This window comes from Stegostoma tigrinum, chromosome 10 (assembly GCF_030684315.1).
Source record: "Stegostoma tigrinum isolate sSteTig4 chromosome 10, sSteTig4.hap1, whole genome shotgun sequence".
NCBI lineage: Eukaryota > Metazoa > Chordata > Chondrichthyes > Orectolobiformes > Stegostomatidae > Stegostoma > Stegostoma tigrinum.
The window spans coordinates 55,877,121-55,902,239 of NC_081363.1; the positions used below are offsets into that span (position 1 = coordinate 55,877,121).

General features: G+C 41.3%; 1 protein-coding gene across 1 annotated transcript in view; it reads left to right on the top strand.

Annotated features, from left to right (window-relative positions):
• The window catches only part of prorp (protein only RNase P catalytic subunit), a 148,346-nt gene that overhangs the window by 107,840 nt on the left and 15,387 nt on the right, over positions 1-25,119 (top strand). The window contains exon 4 of the mRNA XM_048538366.1: positions 4,138-4,245. Coding sequence (XP_048394323.1) covers positions 4,138-4,245 — 108 coding nt within the window. The remainder of the gene's footprint in view (positions 1-4,137; positions 4,246-25,119) is intronic.

Genomic DNA, 25,119 nt, shown 5'->3' on the forward strand with positions numbered 1-25,119 from the left:
GGTGGTGTTGTCACGTGTTATGGCAGTGTCCATGTCAAAGATCCGACATGTCTTGCAGCAGTTGCCATGACAGGGTTGTATAGTGTTGTGGTTGATGAAGGCTGGGTAGTTTGCTGCAAACAGTGATCTGTTTAAGGTTTGGCAGTTGTTTGAAGGTGAGAAGTGAAGGCATGGGGAGGATCTTGACGAGGTACTCATTGTCATCGATAATGTGTTGAAGGCTGTGAAGAACATGGTGTAGTTCTGCGCTCCTGGGAAGTACTGGACGATGAAGGGCACCCTATCGGACATATCCTGTGTCTGTCTTTTGAGGAGGTCATTACGGTTTTTTGCTGTGGCACTTTGGAACTGGTAATTGATGAGTTGAGCATCATATTCTGTTCCTATGAGGGCCTTCAAGTGTCCATCTCATTCCTTCTCATCAGAACAGATTCTGTGTACGCGTAGGACTTGTCCATAGGGAATGGCTGATTTAATGTTTCGGGTGAAGCAAGAGAAGTGCAGCATCATAAGGTTATCTCTAGGCTTGCGGTAGAGTGATGTTTTGAGATGTCCATCCCTGATGGAGTAGGTGAGGAACAGCTTAATGATGTAGAATTCTGTTCTACTTTTGTTTAATATCAGAAAACAAAGGTAAAAAGAAAACTTGTAACCACAATACTAAAAATACTAACTTAAATACCCACAACATAAAAGTGGCAAATACAAACAATGGTCTGTTCAATAAGTAGCTCTTTCAGAGCTTTTTTAAATATCAAAAACAGAATTAATGTAGATTGAAAGAATGAAAGAAAGAATGAATTCTGGGTTTCACAGCCTGAAGATTAAAACAAAACTGCCTGGTACATATCTACAGAACGATGGATCCCTAAGATTCCATGTTATTTCACTGATCCGCATAATAAGCATGTTGCTTTTTCCAGAAGTAGTTATATATCTGCTAATAAAACATTTAATGTGTCTGAAGAATGTTAGTTCGTGAACTATTGCTCTTGGTTAGTAATTTTTAACATTTCACTGCCTGCTTTTCTCCACTTTTCCTTCAGCACAAAACAATTATTTATGATACAATTGTAAAATCTTTTGGAAAAACATGCTTACTGTTTTTCTTCCTTGGGGTATGTTAAAATTACTATGACGGAAAGCCTTAAAAATAGTACAAGAAGCTTAAGTATTTAAGTAGTATGGCAAAGCAAATTCTGCAATTTTCTTTGATAGAATAGCAAAATTATGTTTTCCCCACTGGCATAGAATTAAAGTCAATCAGACCAAGTAAAGAAGTTAGAAATAGATGAGATTAATATTCTAAATAAAAATGAGCAGAAGATAAAAGTTGAAACATAAAGGAAATGAGTATAACTCAGATAGTAAGAACTGCTGATGCTGGAGTCAGAAATAATAGCGTCGAGCTGGAGTAGAACAGCAGGTCAGGCAGCATCACAGGAGCAGGGTGATTTGGATTGGGACCCTTCTTCAGAAATGGGGAAGGGGGAAAGGAGCTCTGAAATAAAGAGAGAGAGGAGGGGTGGAGCTGGGGGAGGTAGGTAGGATAGTATTAGGTGAGCGCTAGTAGGCAGTGGAAGGGATTGGTCAGTGAGGTGGGAGGACCGGATAGGTGGAAGCGAAGATGGACAGGTTGTGTCAGGTCATGGTGGTGGGGATGAGAGGGAAGGTTGTTCATGGGATGAGGCTGAGGGTAGGGATATTTTGAAACTGGATGAGAGGGAAGGTTGTTCTTGGGATGAGGCTGGGGTTAGGGAGATTTTGAAACTGGTAAAGTCCACATTGAAACCGTTGGGTTGTAGGTTTCCAAGGAGGAAAATGAGGTGTTGCTCCTCCAGTTTCTGGGTGGCATCATCGTGATACTGGAGGAGGCCTAGGATAGATATGTCGCCCAGGGAGTGGGAGAGGGAGTTAAAATGGTTTGTGACTGGAAGTGTTGTTGTTTGTCACGAACAGAGCGCAGGTACTGTGCAAAGTGGTCTCCAAGCCTCTGCGCAAATAGGTATAAGCTGGAAAAAGTTTGGAATAAAATGAATGGACTTAGATAAAAGAATTCCAGGAAAAAAGAGTAATGTTAAATATGAACAAAAAAGAAAATGTACATGATTTACAGTGCTCATCTCAGGAAACTAACTGGGAGCAATCATGTCACAAGATGATATAAACTTGGCTATAAATTAAGCAGCAGCAGACACAATCTTTTATGCACTAAACTTGCCAAGACATGTTCTGCTCGTCCTTTTAAAATGTAAGTGAATTTTTTAAGGTCTCAATTACTGAAACAATAGTTCTGATGGTGAATTTACTTTTATAAGTGTTGCTTTGCATTCCTGCAGATGATGCTAAATAACTGTACACTCGCAAATGTTACATCCCTGTTCACAAAAATCTGTGAAGAAGAGCCTAGCAACTCCAGCCATTCGTTTAACTTTGGTAGTAGAGAAACCTGTAGAAGCAAAAGCCTGGAACAGAATTAATAGTTACATGAGCAAGTGCGGGTTCATTGAGGAAAGCCAGCACAGATTTTCTGACAGGAAATTGTATTTAATTAGCTTGTTGGAGTTTGTTTTTGAAGAGATATCAAAGCGGATGGTAGAGGCAATGCTGTTGATCTGCTGTTAGTGGACTTCCAAAAGGTACTTAATATATTCTGGATAACAGACATGGGAATAAAGTTTTAGGTCATGAATTTAAAAGAGACAGTAGCAACATGGATGAAGAATTGGCTGAGTGACGGGCAACAAATTAGTTAATAGACATTTTTGGAATTGGAGGAATGTTTGCCGTGGTGTTCCCCAGGGAATTAGTGTTGAGACATTTGGTTTCCCTGAGCTATATTAATGACCTAAACTGGGTAAAGATTGGATGTTTGCAGATAATACAATACTTGGAGGCATTGTGAATTGTGATGATATTAGTGGAGAACTTCAAAAGACATTGACAAGTTTGTGGAATGGGCTTATAAGTATCAAATGAAGTGAAATGTGAAGAATTGTGAGGTGATTCATTTTGCTAAGGGAGCTCTGAAAGACGGCATAAAATAAAAGGTACTACTCAAAAGAGGACATAACAGGATTTTCCACATCAAGCAGATGTTCACCTGCGTGTCTGCTAATGTGGTATACTGCATCCACTGTTCCCTGTCGTGGCCTTCTCTACATCGGGGAAACCAAGCGGAGGCTTGGGGACCGCTTTGCAGAACACCTACTCTTGGTTTGCAATAAACAACTGCACCTCCCAGTTGCGAACCATTTCAACTCCCCCACCTATTCCTCCGACAACATGTAAATCCTGGACCTCCTTCAGTGTTACAACGATGCCACCCAAAGGTTGCAGGAACAGCAACTCATATTCCACTTGGGAACCTTGCAGCTCAATGGTATCAATGTGGACTTCACAAGCTTCAAAATCCCCCCTCCCTCTACTGCATCCCAAAACCAGCCCAGCTCATTCCTGCCTCCCTAATCTGTCCTTCCTCTCACCTATCCCCTCCTCCCATCTCAAGCCCCACCCTCATCTCCTACCTACTAATATCATCCCACCCCCTTTACCTGTCCTTCCTCCCTGGACTGAACTATCTCCTACCTTACTCCCTACCTACACTCACCTTTACTGGCTCCATCGCCGCATCTTTGACCTGTCTGTCTCCTCTGCACCTATCTTCTCCTCTGTCCGTCTTCGATCCGCCTCCCCCTCTGTCCCTATTTATTTATTATCTTCCCATCCCCCTTTTCTGATGAAGAGTCTAGGCCTGAAACGTCATCCTTCTTGCTCCTCTAATGCTGCTTGGCCTACTGTGTTCATCCAGCTCTACGCCTTGATTTTCTAGCATCTGCAATTCCTACTATCTCTACTCAAAAGAGGATGCAGGAGCAGCAGGACGTGGGTCATTAAAGGTGGCAGAACGGTTTGACCGAGCAGTTAATAAATCCATTAATAAGTAATATTTCAGATGGTAAGTTGTTTTGAACACTTGGTACATAATCAATTTCTCCCATGCCATAATTTGTGTTAGGAAATTGAAGATGCATTTTTATATTGTACGTAAATTGGAATCCACAGATTTTCATAATATTATCCATTAAAAATATTTAATTAGTAATTTGACAATTGTTTTTATTACCTTTTTTGAAGGAACTGCAACATTTCCAAACCTTTGTGAAAAACCATCTGCCTTTTGATGTTGTAATTGATGGATTAAATGTTGCTAACATCGCACCCAAGGGTAATCAGTCCAGAATTGTAAGTATTGGAGCTGAAAAAAATTGTTTATGCTTTTACCTATTTGAAGAATTATCAATATCATGGAATTGTACAAAATACCAATCTACTGAAATGGAACAGTGGCAGGTATGGTATTGTTTTAGTTTTTACATGGCAAATATTCCAACACAAGAAAGTTACAATCTTTCAGAATTTTAAGGTGGTTCCATAAGATGTATAAATTTGTCAGCCATATTAAGATGTAATCCATTTTAATACCTGTTCTCTTTATTGCAAAATTGTACATTAGCTATAGAAAAAAGTAGTATATTGCCAATAGACGGGTAGGAAATCTAATTGTACAAAGGCCAGACTCAGAGAAACGTAGACTCAGGATAACTAAAGGTTTTATCAGTCTGTTACAACAGGTAGCATCTTAGGTCAGACAATTCATTTTAGGTGTGAGGCCTTGTCTATAATCTGTCTGTGTTTTAACTTGGACTCAGACTGGTTTTATTTGAAAGCAGGAAATCCCTGAGAAGCCACGCTGATAAAACCTTTAGTTATCTCGGGCAGTGACTTGTAAGAAATTTTGGGATTTACATTTTATTCAGTCGAAATCCGCATATCCTTTCTAACTGATTAAACATTTAACAGGGGGAGTCAGCATTGGCACCAGTTGTATGGTTCTTTTATCTTTTACTTATAAATTCTGTGTCTCGATACCTCCTCTCTGTACGCCTGAGAAAAGCTTTGAAAGCTAGTGTTTTCAAATAAACTTGTTGAACTATAACCTGGTGTCTTGTGATTTTTGACCTTGTCCAACCCAGTCCAACGTTGGCACCTCCACATCATTGTATGGCTAGGATCCTCATTTGTGGATTCAAGGTTATAGGTGTAGTTGTTAACTCTAGGAGACTTGAGTCAACTTTATTTTCTTGTTTTCTTTTTCTCGTAATGCTGGTTCTTACGTAGTCTGTTGCATCTACCTAAAATCTCTGCTGTTAAAATTTTGTTTGGCTGTCTTCTACTTGATCATTTATCAATCTTGTTAAATGTTCAATCAACCTATCAAAAAGAATTCTAATATCTGCCATATCAGCATAGTTCCCAAATATGTTGAGCAGGGTTTGTAGGACTGATTCCAATGCACCTTTGACTTTGATTGCTAAATTCTTTATCTGACATAGAATAGTTTCTATCATTTTGTTATCATTTATAGAATTGAATTTACAAAATAGTTCCATTCAGCAACTTATGAAATTCCATGTTAGTCATGAATGTGCATGAACTATAAATAGCTACAATCATATTGCATAAATTGGTTTGAGTATGATTAATTTCTCAATGAATAATTTAGTTTGGTAGCTTGTCTCAGGAGTTGTGCTAACGTCATCAAAATGCATTGCAAATACAATTGAATTTGTCTTCCTTTTCACAAACTTGAATGATGAGTCATTTTAAGTGTGTTTCCTTGGTAACAGTCCATTCATTTCATACACATAGTAAACAGATGTATAATAGACGTAAAGCATCAGGATGATTCACTGTTTTTTCAGTAATTAGGAATCGTGGTTTAGAAAAGCTTAGTGAGACTAGAATCTAAGAATGTAAGCACTTAATGCGTGCCTATATTCATCTGTGTGAATTAATGTTTGCATAAAGTTTAAAATAATATGTTGAAGCCAAGCATTATTGCACAATCCATTTGATATGGTGCTGCATTTTAACTAATTTTTGTGGAGTTTTTTTTTCAAAACTTTTATAATCTTTAATTATTATAATGCATTTGATATTTTCCCAGTCAGGTTTCTACACTGTCATAATACTGAAATTAACTTAATCAAAGGAATACACAGGTGATTCTCTGGCCACAAACAAGACTCCCAGATGTTCTCTCTCTCTCTTTCGGCTCTATCTCCACCTATCAATTACTCCATAACCCTCCCCCCAATCCTATCTTCTGGATTTAAAAAGAAATTCCTAGCTACCATTGGTTCTCAGCAAGAGTCACTGGACCCGAAACATTAACTCTGATTTCCCTCCACAGATTCTGCCAGATCTGCTGAACTTTTCCAGCAATTTCTGTTTTTGTTTCTCCAAGATAGTATGTTGCCTCCCCGGGGCTTGTGTGAAGGATCTCTTAGAGCAGCTACTGGATATTCTGAAGAATGGAAATTTAACATCCAATGGTTGTGCCACACAATCGTATAAAGAATATGGAATTGAAAAAAATGAATGAGATCCTGAAAGCAGAATATAGGATGTTAGGAAGTGAGTTGAAAAGTAGGATCTCAAAGGTAGTGATTTCAAGATTACCACTAATGCCATGTGCTAGTCAGAGTAGAAACAGCAAGATATATCAAATGAATAATTGGCTGAAGAGATGGTGCAAAGGGGAGTGTTTCAGATTCTTGTGTCATTGCGGCTTGTAGTGAGGGAAGTGGGATCAATACGAACTGAACACATCTAGGCAAGACCAGGACTGATATCCTATGGGGAATATTTTTGACAGTGGTTGAGGAGGCTTTGAAATAAATGGCAGGGGGTGGGAATCTATGGAAGGAGTCAGAGAAAGGGGGATCTAGGACAAAAACAAAAGGCAGAAAGCGGAATAAGGAAGGTGATAGGCAGATAAATTAAAGGCCAAGATCAAACAGGGACACAATGAAAAATAATGGGAATTGGACAATTGGCTCGAAAGACAAAACTTAAGGCTTTGTTCCTTAATATGTGGAGCATTCGAAATAAAGCAGATGAATTAATTGTGCAAATAAATTAGAACAGGTTGCACATTGTCAGGATTATGGAGACATAGCTGCAGGGTGACCAGGGAAGGGAACTGAATATCCGTCCAAAAGAAAAAGGCCACCATCTTTGCATTGCTATCTAAAAAGGAAATTAACACAGTAGTGAGGAAGGAGATTAGCTCTGATGATATGGAATCTATATGGGAATCAGCTGGCGCATGCTGCAGGTGTGACATTGATGTAGAGCCATGCTGTAAAGCCCCTTTATCTGATCACTGCTGACAAACTTGACAACCTGTCTGACTTTGTGACTGTGTTAAAGAGTCGAGGCAAGGCAGAAGTACAGTGAATCCGTAAATTGAGAATCACACGGCAACATACAACAAGGCAAGATGCTGTGAATATCCAAGTAGGCACAGTGTGTGGATGCTAAGAAAGCAAGCAAAGAACCCTCAGACTCATGGTGTTCTGACACAGTTGGGTGCCTGACGTAGATGGGTACCTGACCCTGAACACAAAGTAGCCTGGTAGCAAGATCAGGTGCCTGCACCCTCCAAGGTGAATCATTGAAGTGATTTGATTTAATTTGATTTTTTACTGTCATGTGTACTGAGGTACAGTGTAAAGTATTATCTTACATGCTACTCGGGGGGGCGGGGGGGGGGGGGGGGTTCACACAAATGTATCAGCATAACAGAACAGAGTGCAGGACACAATGTTATAGCTGCTGAGAAGTGGTGAACTGTTTTTCAAGTTAGTCAGAAATGTGCCATCATGACATAGGCAGGTTCATGTTTGTCCAATGGCAAGTTCAGTGGATGAAAATGTGCAGGCAGTCTCTGCCTGTGCACTCTAACTTGAGATGTTGGGAGCCGCAGGCCAAGATAAAGGTCTGCAGGGGCCAACGGTGAACTAGAGCCACTCTTGACTTTTGAGTCCGTTTCGAGCCATCAAGTTTATGCAGTGACAGTATAAGAAATTACATGTAAATGAGATGAGATTAAGTACTAATGAAATGTAAATACATGGAAATCAGCCTGTTGCCACTCAATCCTGAGATTCTCACTGTTGGAAACTTGTTCTTCCAGTTGTGCACCTTTCTCCCTTCTGACTGGTCATTGCCTGTGTTGTTTGGGGGCTGGAGAAAAGATTAACCCAAAATGTGGAGTCTTCCATATTTGAGACAAAAAAGGAACAACTTGACATGCTACCATCAACTCAGAAAATACACTGAATCTGAAAAACAAGCGTCTTGCTGAATGATATATACATGGTGAATAATGCAGTTGGAGAACTCAATCATCTATAACTGAAAATGATAGTACTTTTTTTTAACGAAAGGAGGGACATTTGGAGAAACCTAGTTGTAATGTACTAGTAGCCAAGTGACCTCTACTGCTGTATGTGCTTTTGTGCACAGTTTGTGAGAGCTTCACCTGAAAGAGGCTTCATCCCACTACAGCTTGTGTAAACCCAACCGTAGACGTGCTTGTCAGTATGTGGTGTGAATGACAAGTAAAGCCTATGCCAGGTGATAATGGGAACCGCAGATGCTAGAGAATCCAAGATAACAAAGTGTGGAGCTGGATGAACACAGCAGGCCAAACAGCATCTCAGGAGCACAAAAGCTGACATTTCGGGCCTAGACCCTTCATCAGAGATCAGGTGCTTGTTATCTCATGGAAAGGAAGTGAATGAGGAAAGGAAATCCCTCCTCCTTCAGAGACACTCAGTGGCTGATTTAGGAACCAAGCACAGGAACAGAGCAGCCTGAGAGAGCAACCTTCTTCCCCTCCTCCACCCAATCTTGCTGTTGACTTCTACACTACAAACCCCACCTATTCTACAGTGTTGCATAGAACACGAACATATTAAAATAAATTTGATGAGTTGATAGATAGGAAGGTGTAGAGCTGAATGAACACAGCAGGCGAAGCAGAGTCAGAGGAGCAGGAAGGCTGACGTTTCGGGCCTAGACCCTTCTTCAAAAAAGTTTTTTTCAAGCTCTACACCTTGTTATCTCAGATTCTCCAGCATCTGCAGCTCCTACTATCCTTGATGAGATGATACTTGACTTGCAAGGAAAGGCTGAGCTTGCTCTTATCAGAGTTTGCAGGAGTATGACCTTATTGAAGTGTATAGAATCCTGATGGCCTCGACAAGATGGATATTTGAAGGATGTTTCTCTTGAGGCACGATCTCAACTAAGTGGGGAAGAATTCTTTCTCCTTAGAGTCATTCTTCTGTGGAATTCTGTTTCCCAGAGTGACACGGAGGCTGGTCATTGAATGTATTCATGGCTGAGTTAGGTAGACGTTTGATCAATAAGGAGCTAAGGGATATATATAGATCTTGCCTTATAGGGATTATTTCAAAGTTTGAACATTATACTAAAACTTGGTGTCACTGTAAACTGTAAAGAGGAGAGTTGGTGGATTGGGTGGATAGGTGGCGGCTGATGTTCAATGTAGAAAAGTGGAAAGTGATACATTTTGGTAGGAACATCAGAAAACATAACATAAGGAGTACATTTGTAAAGTGGGGTTCAGGAGCAGAAGGAGTTTGTGTAGAATTGAAGGATGCAGGGCTGGTGGAGGGAACACTTAAGGTGATACTGATGCTTGGGGCAGCTGCTGCCAAGCTGCAGTGGGCAAAGACCACCATCTGAGGTCATCCTGCTGAAGTTAATCGGGGGTCCGTTCAGTTTATCAGACTGTGTTGGTGCCTCAAATGCATGTAAATATAGCCTTGTATGTGGAAGAGATGCCTTTGGTTTTTTAGGATAGAGCCAAATTCAAATGTTTGTTTGTTTACTCGATATGCTATCCATACAGAACCAAACTCTGTTTATGACAATGTATACATACAAAGATTTTTTAATGTATAAAGTTTCAAATATTAAAAAAATGCTGAATTTGTATAAGACACTTATTAGATCTCATCTGGCGTGTTGTGTGCAGTTCTGGGTGCTACACTGGGAAGGATGTGAATGCAAAGGAGAGAGTGCATAAGGAATTCTCAAAAATTGTCCTCAGTTGGAGAAATTCCAGTATTGAGATAGAATGGAGAGTTTGGGACTGCTCTCCTTGTGGAACAGTAAGTGGATACATGATAGAAGTTTTCAAAATTATGAGCTATTGTCTAGAAGATATAGAAACAAAGTATTTGCACTCATAAAGGACCAAGAACAAGAGCTCATAGGTAGATTAGGTCGGAGCATTTCAAGAAGGCATTGGATGACTATTTAAACAGAAAAAATGTACATGGGTGTGGGGAAAAGGCAGCAGAATGGCATTAAGCCATGATTCTCATTTGATGCGTTGGTGCAAACGTGATGGGCTGAATAGCCACCCCCTGTGCGGCAACATTTCTGGTTCACTAGTCATTCATAGCTGCATACGTCGCAGCCATACTTTTTCTAAATTTAATTGTTTTTAGCTGACGTTCTACTTAAATTTTATGACTTGAAAGGAATGCAACTGATTTACTTTGAATTATCTCGGTTGGAATTTGACATTAAATTGGAGTTTTAAGAGCAATATGGAAAAATCACTGAAAGTATAAGGCATTGAAACATCTTCCCCTTTTATGCTTCTATTTTAGTCTTTCCATAACAAATTGGTATCCAATTTAAATTAGTAGTCTCTTTTTTTGTTTTTGAAAACTTCTTGTTTGTAAGAACAGCATAGTCTTAAAGTAAAATGAGTTACATTGCTGTTACACTTTTGTTTCACATACATTCTATTAAAACTAAACCCTTTCCAACGAAGGAAATGATTGTAGAGACAAATTTGGATGACAGGAAGGGGGGGTGCGGTAGAGGGTAGTAAAACAAGCATTACCACGTGGCTCCTCCCAAACTGTACAACTCAAGAACCACATTGTGTGTTACTGACAAATAATTTATAAGACTACATTTGCAGACATGCAATGGTGGTTTTCCAGCTTTTCCATATATTGATATGTAATGTTGAACATTGCCAGGCAGTCTCGGCAAATCTTTTCTGAAAGCCAATGGTAGCTAAACAGAGTCTGTACTGCAGAAGATATTTAGTCATATGAACATAGAAACATAAAAGATAGTAGCAGGAGTAGACAATTCGACACCTCAATATGATCATGGCTGATTACCAAGTTCAATATCCTAATTCTGCCACAGCTTCCCACACACACACCCCCCCGCCCCAGTACGTCCCTTGATCCCTTTAACCACTAGAGTTACATCTACTTGCTACTTGAAAACACATTTTAGCCTCAGTTACTTTCTGTGGTAGTGAATGCCACATGCTCTCTATTCTGTGGCTGAAGAAATTTCTCCTCCTCTCAGATCTAAAAGGTATATCTTTTAAGCCATGATCCCTGGTTCTGGATTTTCCCAATATAGGGAACATCCTTCCTGTGTCTAACCTGTCTAGTCTTGTTGGAACTTTATAGCTTTCTGAGATCATCCCGTCATTCTTCTGAGGCCCAGTGAATATAATCTTAACCGTCTCAGTCTCTCCTATGTCAGTCTTGTCATCCCAGGAATCAATTAGTAAACCTTTGCTGTGCTCTCTCTGTAGCAGGAATGTCCTACCTCAGATAAGGAAATCAAAACTGCCATGGTATTCTAGATGTGCCCTCCACTATGTGTGTATAATTGCAGCAAGACATCTCTGCTCCTGTACTTGGATCCTCTTGCTATAAAGGTTGACAGACGGTTTGCTTTGTTTACTGTCAGCTGCACCTGCCCACTTACTTTCAGCAGCCGATGTATGAGGATACCCAAGTCTCTTTGAAACTTTCCCTCTCTCAATTTACAGGTATTCAAATTATAATCTACCATCTTTTTTTGCTACCAAAGTGGATAACCTCACATTTATCCACATTGTACTGCATCTGCCATGCATTTACCCACTCACTAAAGCCATGGAAATTACATACAAATAAGTTGCAAATATGGAAATCTGATATTAGAGCCCCTAGGATTGAGAGATTATAGTTTGAAAACTTTTATTATGAAGGATTTGGTCTTTAAACAAGTATAGTGACATGTAAGTAGGAACATTTTCTCCTAATCTGTGGTCCTTCATTAAGGAAATATTGGCACTTTTCTTCAAATTATGCAGGCAAATTATCAGTCAACTACGAAGTGAGTCACTTTGAATCTTTATATGTCCAAGCCAAGTGTTTTTCCCCCCACCCCCACAGCTATCTCTGCACAATAAATAAGCAAAGTAAAATTATTTCCAACCTTTTGCTTTGTTATATATATGTATCTTCTCTCTATTTTATTTCTTACATCTAATTTCCACTTGTTATAGGTATGATGGTCTGAGGCTGCTGACAAAAAATGTTTGGACATTTAGGGTGTTTAACAAGAAAGGTTACCAGAAACTTCTGAGATTAGGACAAAAGGGGACAGTTTGAGTAGAGATGTGGAAGCAAACATAGAAACCATACCAAGAGTGTTATGTCATTCTTAAAGCACAAGATGGCAGAATTGTCCAATACCTTTGTGTGTGTTGCCACATGGCTTTGTTTCTACAATCCCTCTTAAGAAAGCGATCTCTGGGATCTTTTCTGTTTGCTCTGGAATGACTGATTTCACATGATCACTGACCTAAAAGGTGCTTGGTTTGGAAGATTCATTTGAAATAAAATGAAATGAATGCGTGAATCCTCTGTTAAAGTGAATTTTGAATGCACTGTACAGCGGTGGAACAAAATGTTCAATATCTTCTATTTATCATTTCCCATGAAAAATATTTCATGCGATTGATTTTTTTTTAATGTACTGACTTACAATGAATCAGATATGAAGAGTAAGAAAAAGTCAAAACCTGTGAATTTCAAAGTGGGTTTGTGTGGCAAAGGGTGAAAAGCATTGGGCGAAAGAAGAAACCCTCATTCCCTCTGCTTAGTTAATATTTTGTGACATTGCGTCATGTGTGTCAGTCTAAGAGGAGGTTCTCCTCTATCTGACTTTAGCACCAAAACCCCAGGACCATTCTTGTTCAGGAATCTACAAAATTATTTAAATGCTTCTCCTGCTATTGCAGCACGTTGTAAGTTTGTGAGAATGGTGGAGGAGAAATTACCATATATTGAAACAAGCTCGGTTGTGCAGTGATTCATTTTCAGAAGGCTGTGTTGAGTTCCTGAATGTAGAGTGAATCATATTTTAAATTTTCTTAGTTGTATTCAAATTCAAAAGATAAATACCCAGTTCTGACAAGGGGTAAGCCATTTCTGAGAGTAGTTCAAAATTACCAGCATTTACATAGAACATAGAACATAGAACATAGAACAGTACAGCACAGAACAGGCCCTTCAGCCCACAATGTTGTGCCGACCATTGATCCTCAGGGATGCACCCTCAAATTTCTGTGACCATATGCATGTCCAGCAGTCTCTTAAATGACCCCAATGACCTTGCTTCCACAACTGCTGCTGGCAACGCATTCCATGCTCTCACAACTCTCTGCGTAAAGAACCTGCCTCTGACATCCCCTCTATACTTTCCACCAACCAGCTTAAAACTATGACCCCTCGTGCTAGCCATTTCTGCCCTGGGAAATAGTTTCTGGCTATCGACTCTATCTATGCCTCTCATTATCTTGTATACCTCAATTAGGTCCCCTCTCCTCCTCCTTTTCTCCAATGAAAAGAGACCGAGCTCAGTCAACCTCTCTTCATAAGATAAGCCCTCCAGTCCAGGCAGCATCCTGGTAAACCTCCTCTGAACCCTCTCCAAAGCATCCACATCTTTCCTATAATAGGGCGCCCAGAACTGGACGCAGTATTCCAAGTGCGGTCTAACCAAAGTTTTATAGAGCTGCAACAAGATCTCACGACTCTTAAACTCAATCCCCCTGTTAATGAAAGCCAAAACACCATATGCTTTCTTAACAACCCTGTCCACTTGGGTGGCCATTTTAAGGGATCTATGTATCCGCACACCAAGATCCCTCTGTTCCTCCACGCTGCCAAGAATCCTATCCTTAATCCTGTACTCAGCTTTCAAATTCGACCTTCCAAAATGCATCACCTCGCATTTATCCAGGTTGAACTCCATCTGCCACCTCTCAGCCCATCTCTGCATCCTGTCAATGTCCCGCTGCAGCCTACAACAGCCCTCTACACTGTCAACGACACCTCCGACCTTTGTGTCGTCTGCAAACTTGCTGACCCATCCTTCAATTCCCTCGTCCAAGTCATTAATAAAAATTACAAACAGTAGAGGCCCAAGGACAGAGCCCTGTGGAACCCCACTCACCACTGACTTCCAGGCAGAATATTTTCCTTCTACTACCACTCGCTGTCTTCTGTTGGCCAGCCAATTCTGTATCCAAGCAGCTAAGTTCCCCTGTATCCCATTCCTCCTGACCTTCTGAATGAGCCTTCCATGGGGAACCTTATCAAATGCCTTACTGAAGTCCATATACACCACATCCACAGCTTGACCCTCATCAACCTTACTAGTCACATCCTCAAAAAACTCGATAAGGTTTGTAAGGCATGACCTACCCCTCACAAAGCCGTGTTGACTGTATTTGATCAAGCCATGCTCTTCCAGATGGTCATAAATCTTATCCCTCAGAATCCTTTCTAACACCTTGCAGACGACAGACGTGAGACTTACCGGTCTATAATTGCCGGGGATTTCCCTATTTCCTTTCTTGAAGAGAGGAATTACATTTGCCTCTCTCCAGTCCTCAGGTACGACTCCAGTGGAGAGCGAGGATGCAAAGATCTTCGCAAGTGGCGAAGCAATTGCATTTCTCGCTTCCCAAAGCAGCCGAGGACAAATCTGATCCGGGCCTGGCGACTTGTCAATCTTAATGTTTGACAAAATTTTCAGTACATCAGCTTCCTCTATCTCTATCCATTCCAGCATGCACACCTGCTCTTCAAAGGTTTCATTCACTACACAGGTCGTTTCTTTCGTAAAGACAGAAGCAAAAAACTCATTTAGGGCTTCCCCTACCTCCTCAGGCTCCACACACAAGTTCCCTATGCTATCCCTGATCGGCCCTACTCTTTCTTTGACCATTCTCTTATTCCTCACATAAGTGTAAAATGCCTTTGTGTTTTCCCGGATTCCTTCTGCCAAGCCTTTCTCGTGCCCCCTCCTGGCTCTCCTCAGACCATTTTTGAGCTCCTTCCTTGCCTGCATGTAATCCTCTCTAGCTGAACTTGACCCTAGCTTCCTCCACCTTATGTAAGCTACCTTCTTCCTTTTCACTAGAAGCTCCACCGCTCTCGTCATCCAAGGTTCCTTTATCTTACCCCGTCTTGCCTGTCTCAGAGGGACATATTTACTCATCACTCCCAACAACTGTTCCTTAAACCATCTCCATTTAGGTTGTAAAATTTGAAAACCAAAAAAAATGATAGGATGCTTTCTTAATTAGTAAGGTAAAATGTACAGTGAGTAAAAGTTAAGTTGTATAGCAAGCAGTTTCATCTTCCATTGTAAAGGAATTTACAGGCCTCTCTAATTTCTTGAAACTGTGCTATGTTTTTGAATACTTTACATCTACAAATCATAGAACAATTTGAATCATTTCATATGTAGAAAAAAAACTAGGGTATTTCTAATGAGTACTTTAGTTTGTTGTCAAAAGAATTATAGTGCAAGTTTATGGAGTAGATTTGTGCAAATTTGGTGCATCTTAACGATATGGTATTGTAATGCCACATAAGTGACTAGGGTGCAACGCTCACACTATAAATTTTGATAACAAAGTGTTGGGCTGGATGAACACAACAGGCCAAGCAGCATCTTAGGAGCACAAAAGCTGCTATTTCGGGCCTAGACCCTTCATCAGAAAAGGGGGCTGGGGAGAGGATTCTGAAATAAATAGGGAGAGAGGGGGAGGCGGACTGAAGATGGATAGAGGAGAAAATAGGTGGAGAGGAGAGTATGGGTGGGAGGTAGGGAGGGGATAGGTCAGTCCGGGGAGGACGGACAAGTCAAGGAGGCGGGATGAGGTTATTAGGTAGGAAATGGAGGTGCAGCTTGAGGTGGGAGGAGGGGATAGGTGGGTGGAAGAACAGGTTAGGCAGGCGGAGACGAGCTGGGCTGGTTTTGGGAGGCAGTGGGGGGAAGGGAGATTTTGAGGCTCGTGAAATCCGCACCTACTTTCGCACTTACACTGGCCCTAAACCCCACCTCTTCCTCCATTACATTGATGACTGTATGATGCCGCCTCACAGTCCCAAGAGGAGCTTGAACAGTTCATCCATTTCACCAACACCTTCCACCCCAACCTTACGTCCACCTGAACCATCTCCAACACATCCCTCACCTTCATGGACCTTTCTGTCTTCATCTCAGGCAACCACCGACAAACCGATGTCCATTTCAAGCCCACCGACTCCCACAGCTACCTGGAATATATCTCCTCCCACCCATCTTCCTGCAAAAGTTCCATCCCCTATTCCCAATTCCTTCGCCTCCGCCGCATCTGCTCCCAGGATGAGGCATTCCACTCCCGCACATCCCAGATGTCTTCGTTCTTCAAGGACCGCTACACACCCCCCCCCCCCCCCACAGTGATCAAGAACGCCCTCAACCGTGTCTCCCGCATCTCCTGCACCTCATCCCTCACACCCCACCCCTGCAGTAAGTGTCAAAATAGAACACCCCTAGTCCTCACACACCACCCCACCAACCTCCGGATACAGCGCATCATCCTCTGACACTTCCGCCATCTACAATCCGACCCCACCACCAAAGGCATTTTCCATCCCCGCCCTTGTCTGCCTTCTGGAGAGACCACTCTCTCCGCGACTCCCTTGTCTGCTCCACACTCCCCTCCAAACCCGCCACACCCAGCACTTTCCCCTGCAACCGCAGGAAGTGCTACACCTGCCCCCACACCACCTCCTTCACCCCCATCCCAGGCCCCAAGATGACTTTCCACATCAAGCAGATGTTCACCTGCACATCCGCCAATGTGGTATACTGCATCCATTGTACCCAGTGTGGCTTTTTCTACATTGGGGAAACCAAGTGGAGGCTTGGGGACCGCTTTGCAGAACACCTACACTCGGTTTGCAGTAAACAACAAGTCGCGAACCACTTCAACTTCCCCTCCCATTCCTTAGACGACATGTCTATCCTGGGCCTCCTGCAGTGCCATAATGATGCCACCTGTAGGTTGCAGGAACAGCAACTCATATTCCACTTGGGAACCCTGCAGCCCAACGGTATCAATGTGGATTTCACCAGCTTCAAAATCTCCCCTCCCCCCACTGCCTCCCAAAACCGGCCCAGCTCGTCTCCGCCTGCCTAACCTGTTCTTCCTCTCACCTATCCCCTCCTCCCACCTCAAGCCACACCTCCATTTCCTACCTACTAACCTCATCCCGCCTCCTTGACCTGCCCGTCCTCTCCGGACTGACCTATCCCCTCCCTACCTCCCCACCAATACTTACCTCTCCACCTATCTTCTCCTCTATCCATCTTCAGTCTGCCTCCCCCTCTCTCCCTATTTATTTCAGAATCCTCTCCCCAGCCCCCTTTTCTGATGAAGGGTCTAGGCCTGAAATGTCACCTTTTGTGCCCCTAAGATGCTGATTGGCCTGCTGCGTTCATCCAGCCCCACACTTTGTTATCTTGGATTCTCCAGCATCTGCAGCTTCCATTATCTCTGACTATAAATTTTGAGTTCGGTTTCACTAGAGGTAATTGCACAGTTTCAAATGGGTGTTTATTTTTCATATGGTCTCCGTGTAGGTACAGAGCATCTGCACACGGATCTTCCAAATCAACATTTCTTTTACTTGGAACTTATTTGCAACTTTTGAATTTTTTTAAACTCGTTTTTGTGCTGTGCACATCTCTGAAGCAAAGATCTTTCCTGCCTGCAGCAGCTTTTTGCCACGTGGTACAGCAATTACGTAATTGAATAATACAACCAAACGCTTCCTAAAGCTACCAATTTTCCTTAATGAAATTGTGCTGATTGAAAATAAATGAATTTGTAGATTACATTAAAATTGCTGTTTGGAAATCTTTGGGATTACTTCCTTTGACTTTCACCAAACGTTCTTGATACATCAGTAGTTTTCTTTTGAAAATAGAAAGTATTTTGTGTTGGTGAACATTATCGGAATCAAATTTGTGGATTTAAAGCCCATTTGACGTAATTTGGGTTGAAATGTGAAAACAGTTCTGATAGAGTGGAATGCTTTGTACGAGATATTGAAATACCTATTTTACAGATTCAGGTCAATATTAAAGATCCCATGACATCTTTTTAAAAGAAGGAATGAATTTCCCAAGCATTCTAGCCACCTGTCTTTTCTCAAATGGCACCAAACCAGCCAGATGAATTACCCATTCTTGAAATTTTTAGGGGGAGAAATTATTTTGCAAATTTTTGTCAGTTTCCCCAGGAGCTGGCCTACTGTGGGTTACTTCCAGCACAGGTCACAAGGCCTTCCTCATTGGTAATGTTTGAAGAATCACATGTGGGTTTTGCTGGTAAATATGCAGTGTAACACTGACAAATTTTCCCCTGTAAGATATTATGTGCAGAATGGCTATCAAGTCTATGTAGATAACAATAACTACAGTAGTTTTAACTGGAAAAATATACAACGTGCTACAAAACCAATCAAAATGAAATGGATTCTAACAAAATGAAGTAAATATTAATTGAGGTGACCGAAAGTTTGTTTGAGAAAGTTCATTTCACAAAAGGCTTTAAAGGGGAAATGGAAGTATAAGACAAGAAAGATTGAACAATAACTCCAGACTGTGGACTTAGGCATCACCAGTGTTGGGATAAAAATGGGATGTGGTGAAACAGTCTGTAAAACAATTTTACCAGAACTTTGAATACAGCTGAAGATGGAAAGACTGACAAAATGGCCTGAAGGTTGACAAAGCCAGTGTACCTAATGTCTTCCTGCTGCAATTCCATTTAGCCAGCTGTAGGAAAGCTGACAATAGCTAACTGCTCAGAAGCCAAATGAGCCACTTTGGACCATTAGGACCTATTATTTACTTCGCTGGCAGTTTTCCCATGTTGGAGGAGCCTACTGTCACTACCAGGTTAAAGACTAGAGGTCTCTCTACAGGCTCTTAGGGATAGGCCTCCAATGCAGGCCTCTCTAGGCACATTGAGATGCCACCTCAGTCTTCTTTCACCCCAAGCTATGGCTGCTGTCTGTAAGCCCTCAATCTCCATTCCACCCCTGTGCACGCCTTTTAGTGGGGCTTGCTCATGTAACCTTTCCTAGAACACTGCATCATGATCCTACAATTGCAGCCTCAGCAATGGCACTATTGAGCTTCTCATTCTCTAATTGCACTGGCACCTCTTTGGGCTGGTGACTTATAAAACAGTCAACAACAAAAATGTTGCCATGGGTCCCACAGCTGACAAAAGTGGAGAGGAAGGGAGGGTGCAGTATCTCTGAAACGTTTTGAAACTATAAATCCTGCAAATGTTTCCGTGACCTTTCTGCATACCATCATTCAGGACCCCCAGTCGTGGCTGAAAGTAGCAAATATTGTCAATACAATCCTCTCCATAGAAGGCTTACACACGTAGAGGGCAGTTGAAATCAAATCATACCCCATTTCTAACATTAGCTGCTGTATTCAGAAATTTTTAAAAGTCTCAAGTCTTTTGTGGATGGTTGAGTGAGTGGGTCGTCAGATGGTTGGGTGGTTGGTTCAGGTCAGTTGGGCAGGGATGGCAGTTGTCTTTTGGGGTGTTGTTTAGGTCAATTAGGGATATACTTGTGTGGGTTTGGAGAAGGTAATCAGGTAGGTAATAGGTCAGGTGAGGACAGCAGTCAAGACAGTTCAGTGGTAATGGGAACTGCAGATGCTGGAGAATTCCAAGATAATAAAATGTGAGGCTGGATGAACACAGCAGGCCAAGCAGCATCTCAGGAGCACAAAATTGGTCCAGGCCCGAAACGTCAGCTTTTGTGCTCCTGAGATGCTGCTTGGCCTGCTGTGTTCATCCAGCCTCACATTTTATTATCTAAGACAGGTCAGTAGAATAGGTATAGACAGTGAGGGTGTGGTCAGATAGTGTAATTTTGGTAGGGAGGGAGGATAGTTGGATTAGTTGAGGAATTTTGGTTTGGTGGGTTAATTTGATGGAGGTGGTAATGAATGAGGGGTGTGATTTCTTTGGCACCCTTTTAGCTTGAGTCTAGCAGATCTGAAAATGACTCAATTATCCTGAATAAAAACCAAAAGAACTGTGGATGCTGTAAATCGAACAAAAACAAAGTTGCTGGAAAAGCTCAGCAGTCTGGCAGCATCTGTGAAGAAAATATCAGAGTTAACATTTTGGGTCTGACGATCATTTATCCTGAGTTTGTTTCCTGCTCATGAACTCATCCGCTTTCCTTGCAAATATTATTACCCAAACCCTGAATCTTTGCAGCATTGAATATTTTTTTCCTTCAATTGGATATCATCTTAATTTCTGTAGACAGTCATTTCTAGCTCATTCCTCATAGCCTTTACTCGTCTGTTCCATTCTCCCTTTCTAAACATAATAAAAAAAAGGTTAGTTTAATAAAGAATGACAAAAGAGATTAATGTTTGGGACTGTGGCAGGGAAAAATCTGTTGGAGGTTGGTCTAGGTGGGAAGGAGGAATTTAATGAAACCATGACAAATTCCAGCGATTTTCTTTATAAAATGTGTCTTCAGACATGTTAGATCTTCAATAAGCGGTTAGTTACATGCAGGTTTTATAATATTTCAGTGCAGTTAGAACTACCTATCTCAAGCTTTACACTTGAAATCCTGTAGATAAATAACAGTAATATCAATGGCTAATCAGTGAATGCATGGTGTACAAATAATTCAAGTCACATTTCTGAAACACGAGAATAGCCGATTATGTATAAATATTATGTGAGTTGCTTTTCATTTAATAATGAATATTAGGTATCTCAGTAGATAAGAGTTTTAGTATTGTTCAGCTGTTTCACAATAATAAATGATTAATATACTCAGTGTGACTGCTGTTCAAGCTGGAAGAGTGGTGATGGTGAGCTGCCTTCTTGAACCACTCCAGTCCTCAATTGTTGAAATCCCCACAATTCTACTCAAAAGCAAGTTTCAGAACATTGACCAACAACAGTATAGAAATGGTGACCTAGTTTCAAGACAGAATGGTGTGTCGTTTTAGAAGGCAACTTGCAGGAGATAATCTTCCCATACATCTGCTGGCCTTGTCCTTCCAGTTGTTGGAGGTTGCAGGTTTGGAAAGTGCTGCTGAAATGATGAGTTACTGCAGTGCGTACATGGTTATTCCAATAATACTAAAGTAAGGACTATCAATTTTCAACTTCTATTATCTGAATTTCATAACCAAGACCTTTAATGGATTAAAAAAAGTACTGACTTATAATGTGCACAGTGGTCACAAGATGAGGTTGAGCCAAGCTCCTGAAACAAATGTGAGATGAATAAGGACAGTCCGAGCTAAAATTAACATCTTATTTCTAATCAACCTGTTCAGAGATGTTATTGCACACCTCTGTAACAGGTTATCAAAAGGCACTGAAACTCAGTCAGATATGAAGAAATCTTTGTCTCCTGTTTTTGATTTACATCTTTCTGAAATTTTCTTATCTTGGGATGAAAGTGTTCCACAGGTTACCCAGTTTATAAAAAAAAAGTGCGCATGTGAATTGTGTTTCAGGAAATTAAGATTTAGGCAGGAGAGAATTAGAAGATGGACTGGTAACATCAAGGACTGAAAAACTCCTTCAGTCCATGTTTCCTCCTCAACATTTTGAAAGACAGCACCAGTAATAGAACAAATGGGAGAAGCATTCCTTTCACTGTGAACTCAGGAATTCTACAGGTTTTGATACTGTTGAGGATTCAAGGTAACCACGAAATAGCTGTGGATTCCAATTCAATTATAACAACTCAATGATTGTGAAAACTTTTTAAACTACTTTTTTTTAATCTTCCTTTTAAACTAGACACTCTCACCTTTTTAAACGTCATATCTGTCTGTGTGTTTAATGTCAGTTTCTTTTCATTTACAACTACAAGCTTGTAAATGCCTCCTTCGTTTTGATCTGGTGAACTGTATTTTAATTGAAGTGTGATAGCTCCATACAAAATGAATTATAAGTAATCCTCGCGACTAACCTTGGGGTTTAAATAGAAAGGAGCCAGTTTACCCCGCCTCATCTGGTCATCATATGGTACACATTGCTCTTAGTATCTGTCAGTTCCAACAGGAATTAATGTTTAAGATGGTTGATGAGATGCTATTGAAGTGGGCTGCCTTATCCTGGGTGGTGTCAGGTTTCTCGACTGCAGTTGGTATTGCAATCTTCCACGCATAGGGAAATGGTTAGATTCTCCCATGTTGTAGATAGTTATTACTTGCAATTCTACAGCACAAATGATACCTATCACTTATTAATCCAAGCCTGATTGTTGTCGCAGCCTTGCTACTTACGAACACAGACTTATTCAGTATCTGAAAAGTTGTGAAAGGTGCTGAATATTGTACATTTGTCAGCGAACATCCCTTCTTCTCACCTTCTCTTGGAGGATAGGTCACAGATGAAACAGCCAAAGATCATTGGTTCGAGGACATTGTCCAGAGGAGCCACTATAGTAACGTCCTGGGATTGGGATGATTGACCTCCAACAAACACAACAGTCTTCTTTTGTGTGACGGATGATTCCATCAGTGAAGAGTTTTCCCCAATTACAGGTCACTTCAAGTTTTCTAGGGCACATTGATGCCACACTCTGTCAGATGCTTGCACATACCAAGGGCAGTCACTCAAAGCATTTCTGGAGTTCAGCTGTGTTACCATGTTTGGACCAAGGCTGTAATGGAGGAACAAATGAGTGGTGCTAACTGAATATATACTAAGCGTCAGTGAACTTATTGCTGAGCAAGTGCTGCTCGATTGCACTGTTAATGACCCCTTCCATCAATTTGTTATGATCGAGTGGCACAGTGGGTCAGCAGTTAGCACTGCTGCCTCACAGCATCAGGGATCCAGGTTCACTTCCAGCCTGAGGCAACTGCCTGTGTGGAGTTTACACGCTCCCCCTGTGTCGGCATATGTTTCCTTTGGATGCTCCGGTTTCCTCCCCCACAGTCCAAAGATGTGCAGGTTAGGTGGATTGGCCATGCTAAATTTCCAATAGTGTTCAGGTATGACTAACTTAGGTGGATTAGCCATGTGAAATGTAGGGTTGTAGGGTAGGGGGATGGGTCTGGGTGGGATATTCTTCGGTGAGTCAGTGTTGACTTGTTGAGTCAAATGGCCTGTTTCCACTCTGTAGGGATTCTGTGATTCTATGAGAATAGACTACCAAGCAATAAATTGCCAGGTTGGAGTTGTTCTGCTTTCTCTGGACGGGACATACTTGGGTAATTTTCCATATTGCTTGGGTAGATGTAAATTTTTATAACAGTACTGGAACAGTTTAGTTACGAGCATAGGTAGTTCTTGAGCACAAGTGTACAGTTCTACCAGATATTATCATGGCCTATAGCATTGCATAATCCAATTCCTTCAGCCATTTCTTCATACTACATGGATTAAATCAAATTGGCTGAAGACTGGCAACTGGGGACATCAGGAAGAGGCTGAGATGTATCATCCACATAGCACGTCTGGGTGAAAATGGATGCAGATGTGTAAGCCTGGTCTTTTGGCACTTAGATGCTAGGCTCTCCCATTGCTGAGGATGCAGACAGCAGTGAAACCCCCTCCTTTTAGTTGTTTCGTTGTTGAGCACCATTCATAACTGAATGCGCCAGGAGTGTAGAGCTTAGATCTGATGCATTGGTTGTGTATCACTTGCCTGTTTCTATCATATACTGCTTCCACTGTTTGGCCTGCAAATAATCCAGTGTTCCAATAATGAAACATCCAAAGATAAATGTTGTAGTTTCATCAGATTGACACTTTCTGAAGAAGGGTCCCGACCAGAACGTCAACTTTCCTGCTCCTCTGATGCAGCCTGGCCTGCGCTGCTCCTCCAGCTCCACACTGTGTTATCTCTGACTCCAGCATCGGCAGTTCTTACTATGTCTTATTTTTAATTATGCCTCCTAGCACACCTTCCTGCAATCTTCTTTGAGCCAGGTTAATCCCCAACTTGATGATAGACTGGAAATTATGCTGGACAATGTTGTTCTAGATTGTGATTGAACACAGTTCTACTGTTGTTCATCCATAAAAACTCATAGATACCTAGTTTTGAGTTGTTAGATCTGTGCAACATAATGGATGGTGTCCTAATTAAGGACAGGACTTCATCTCTACAGGGACTGTGTGATCTCCCATAAATGTATGAGCACTACCACTACTGTCACAGATAGATCCATCTGTGATGACCCAATTGTTTAGACTAAGTCCAAGTAGGTTTTTATCCACTTGTTGGTTCCTCACCATCTGCCACAAACCCCTTCTAGCAGCTTTGTTCTTTAGGACTGGATCAATAGTGGTGTTATGGACATTGAAATCCCCAACCCAAAGTACTCTGTGCTCTTCCCACAATCCGGGCTTCTTCAAATTGGTGCTTAACATGGAAAGGGCTGATTCTTCAGCCGAGGAGTGTTTTGAGTGAGGTTTTAAAATGTCATATTGACCTCCATGTTAACGCTATTTCTCTTTCCACAGATACTGCCAGGCCTTATGAGTTTCTCCAGCACTTTGAACTCTTTTTTTATTTTCTGTGTTCAGCTTATTTGATGTAAATGTTGATAGTAACATGAAGTCAATTCAGCAATCAATGTTTATGACCAGATTTACAATTCTTTCTCAAAGCAGAAATGTTTTTTCAATTATTTCATGCGACTTGAGAATCTCTGGCTAAGCTAATTTTTAAGCTCATCCCTCATTACCTTTGAGAAGATTCTAGTAAACTGGTGCCTTGAGCTGCAACAATCCATGTACATTGGTACACGCCACAGTGCTGTTTGAAAGGGCATTTGAGGAGTTTGGTTAAGTGACAATGAAGGATGTATTTCCAAATCAGAATGATGTGATTAGCTTGGAGGGAAGTATGCAAATGGTGGTGTCCTTTTAGGTATTAGAGATTGCAGGCTTGGACTTCAGTATTGAAGGGAATGATTTATTGCAGGGTACCTTGTAGATGGTATGAACTGCTGCCGCTGTTCATTTATGATGAAAAGAGTGTC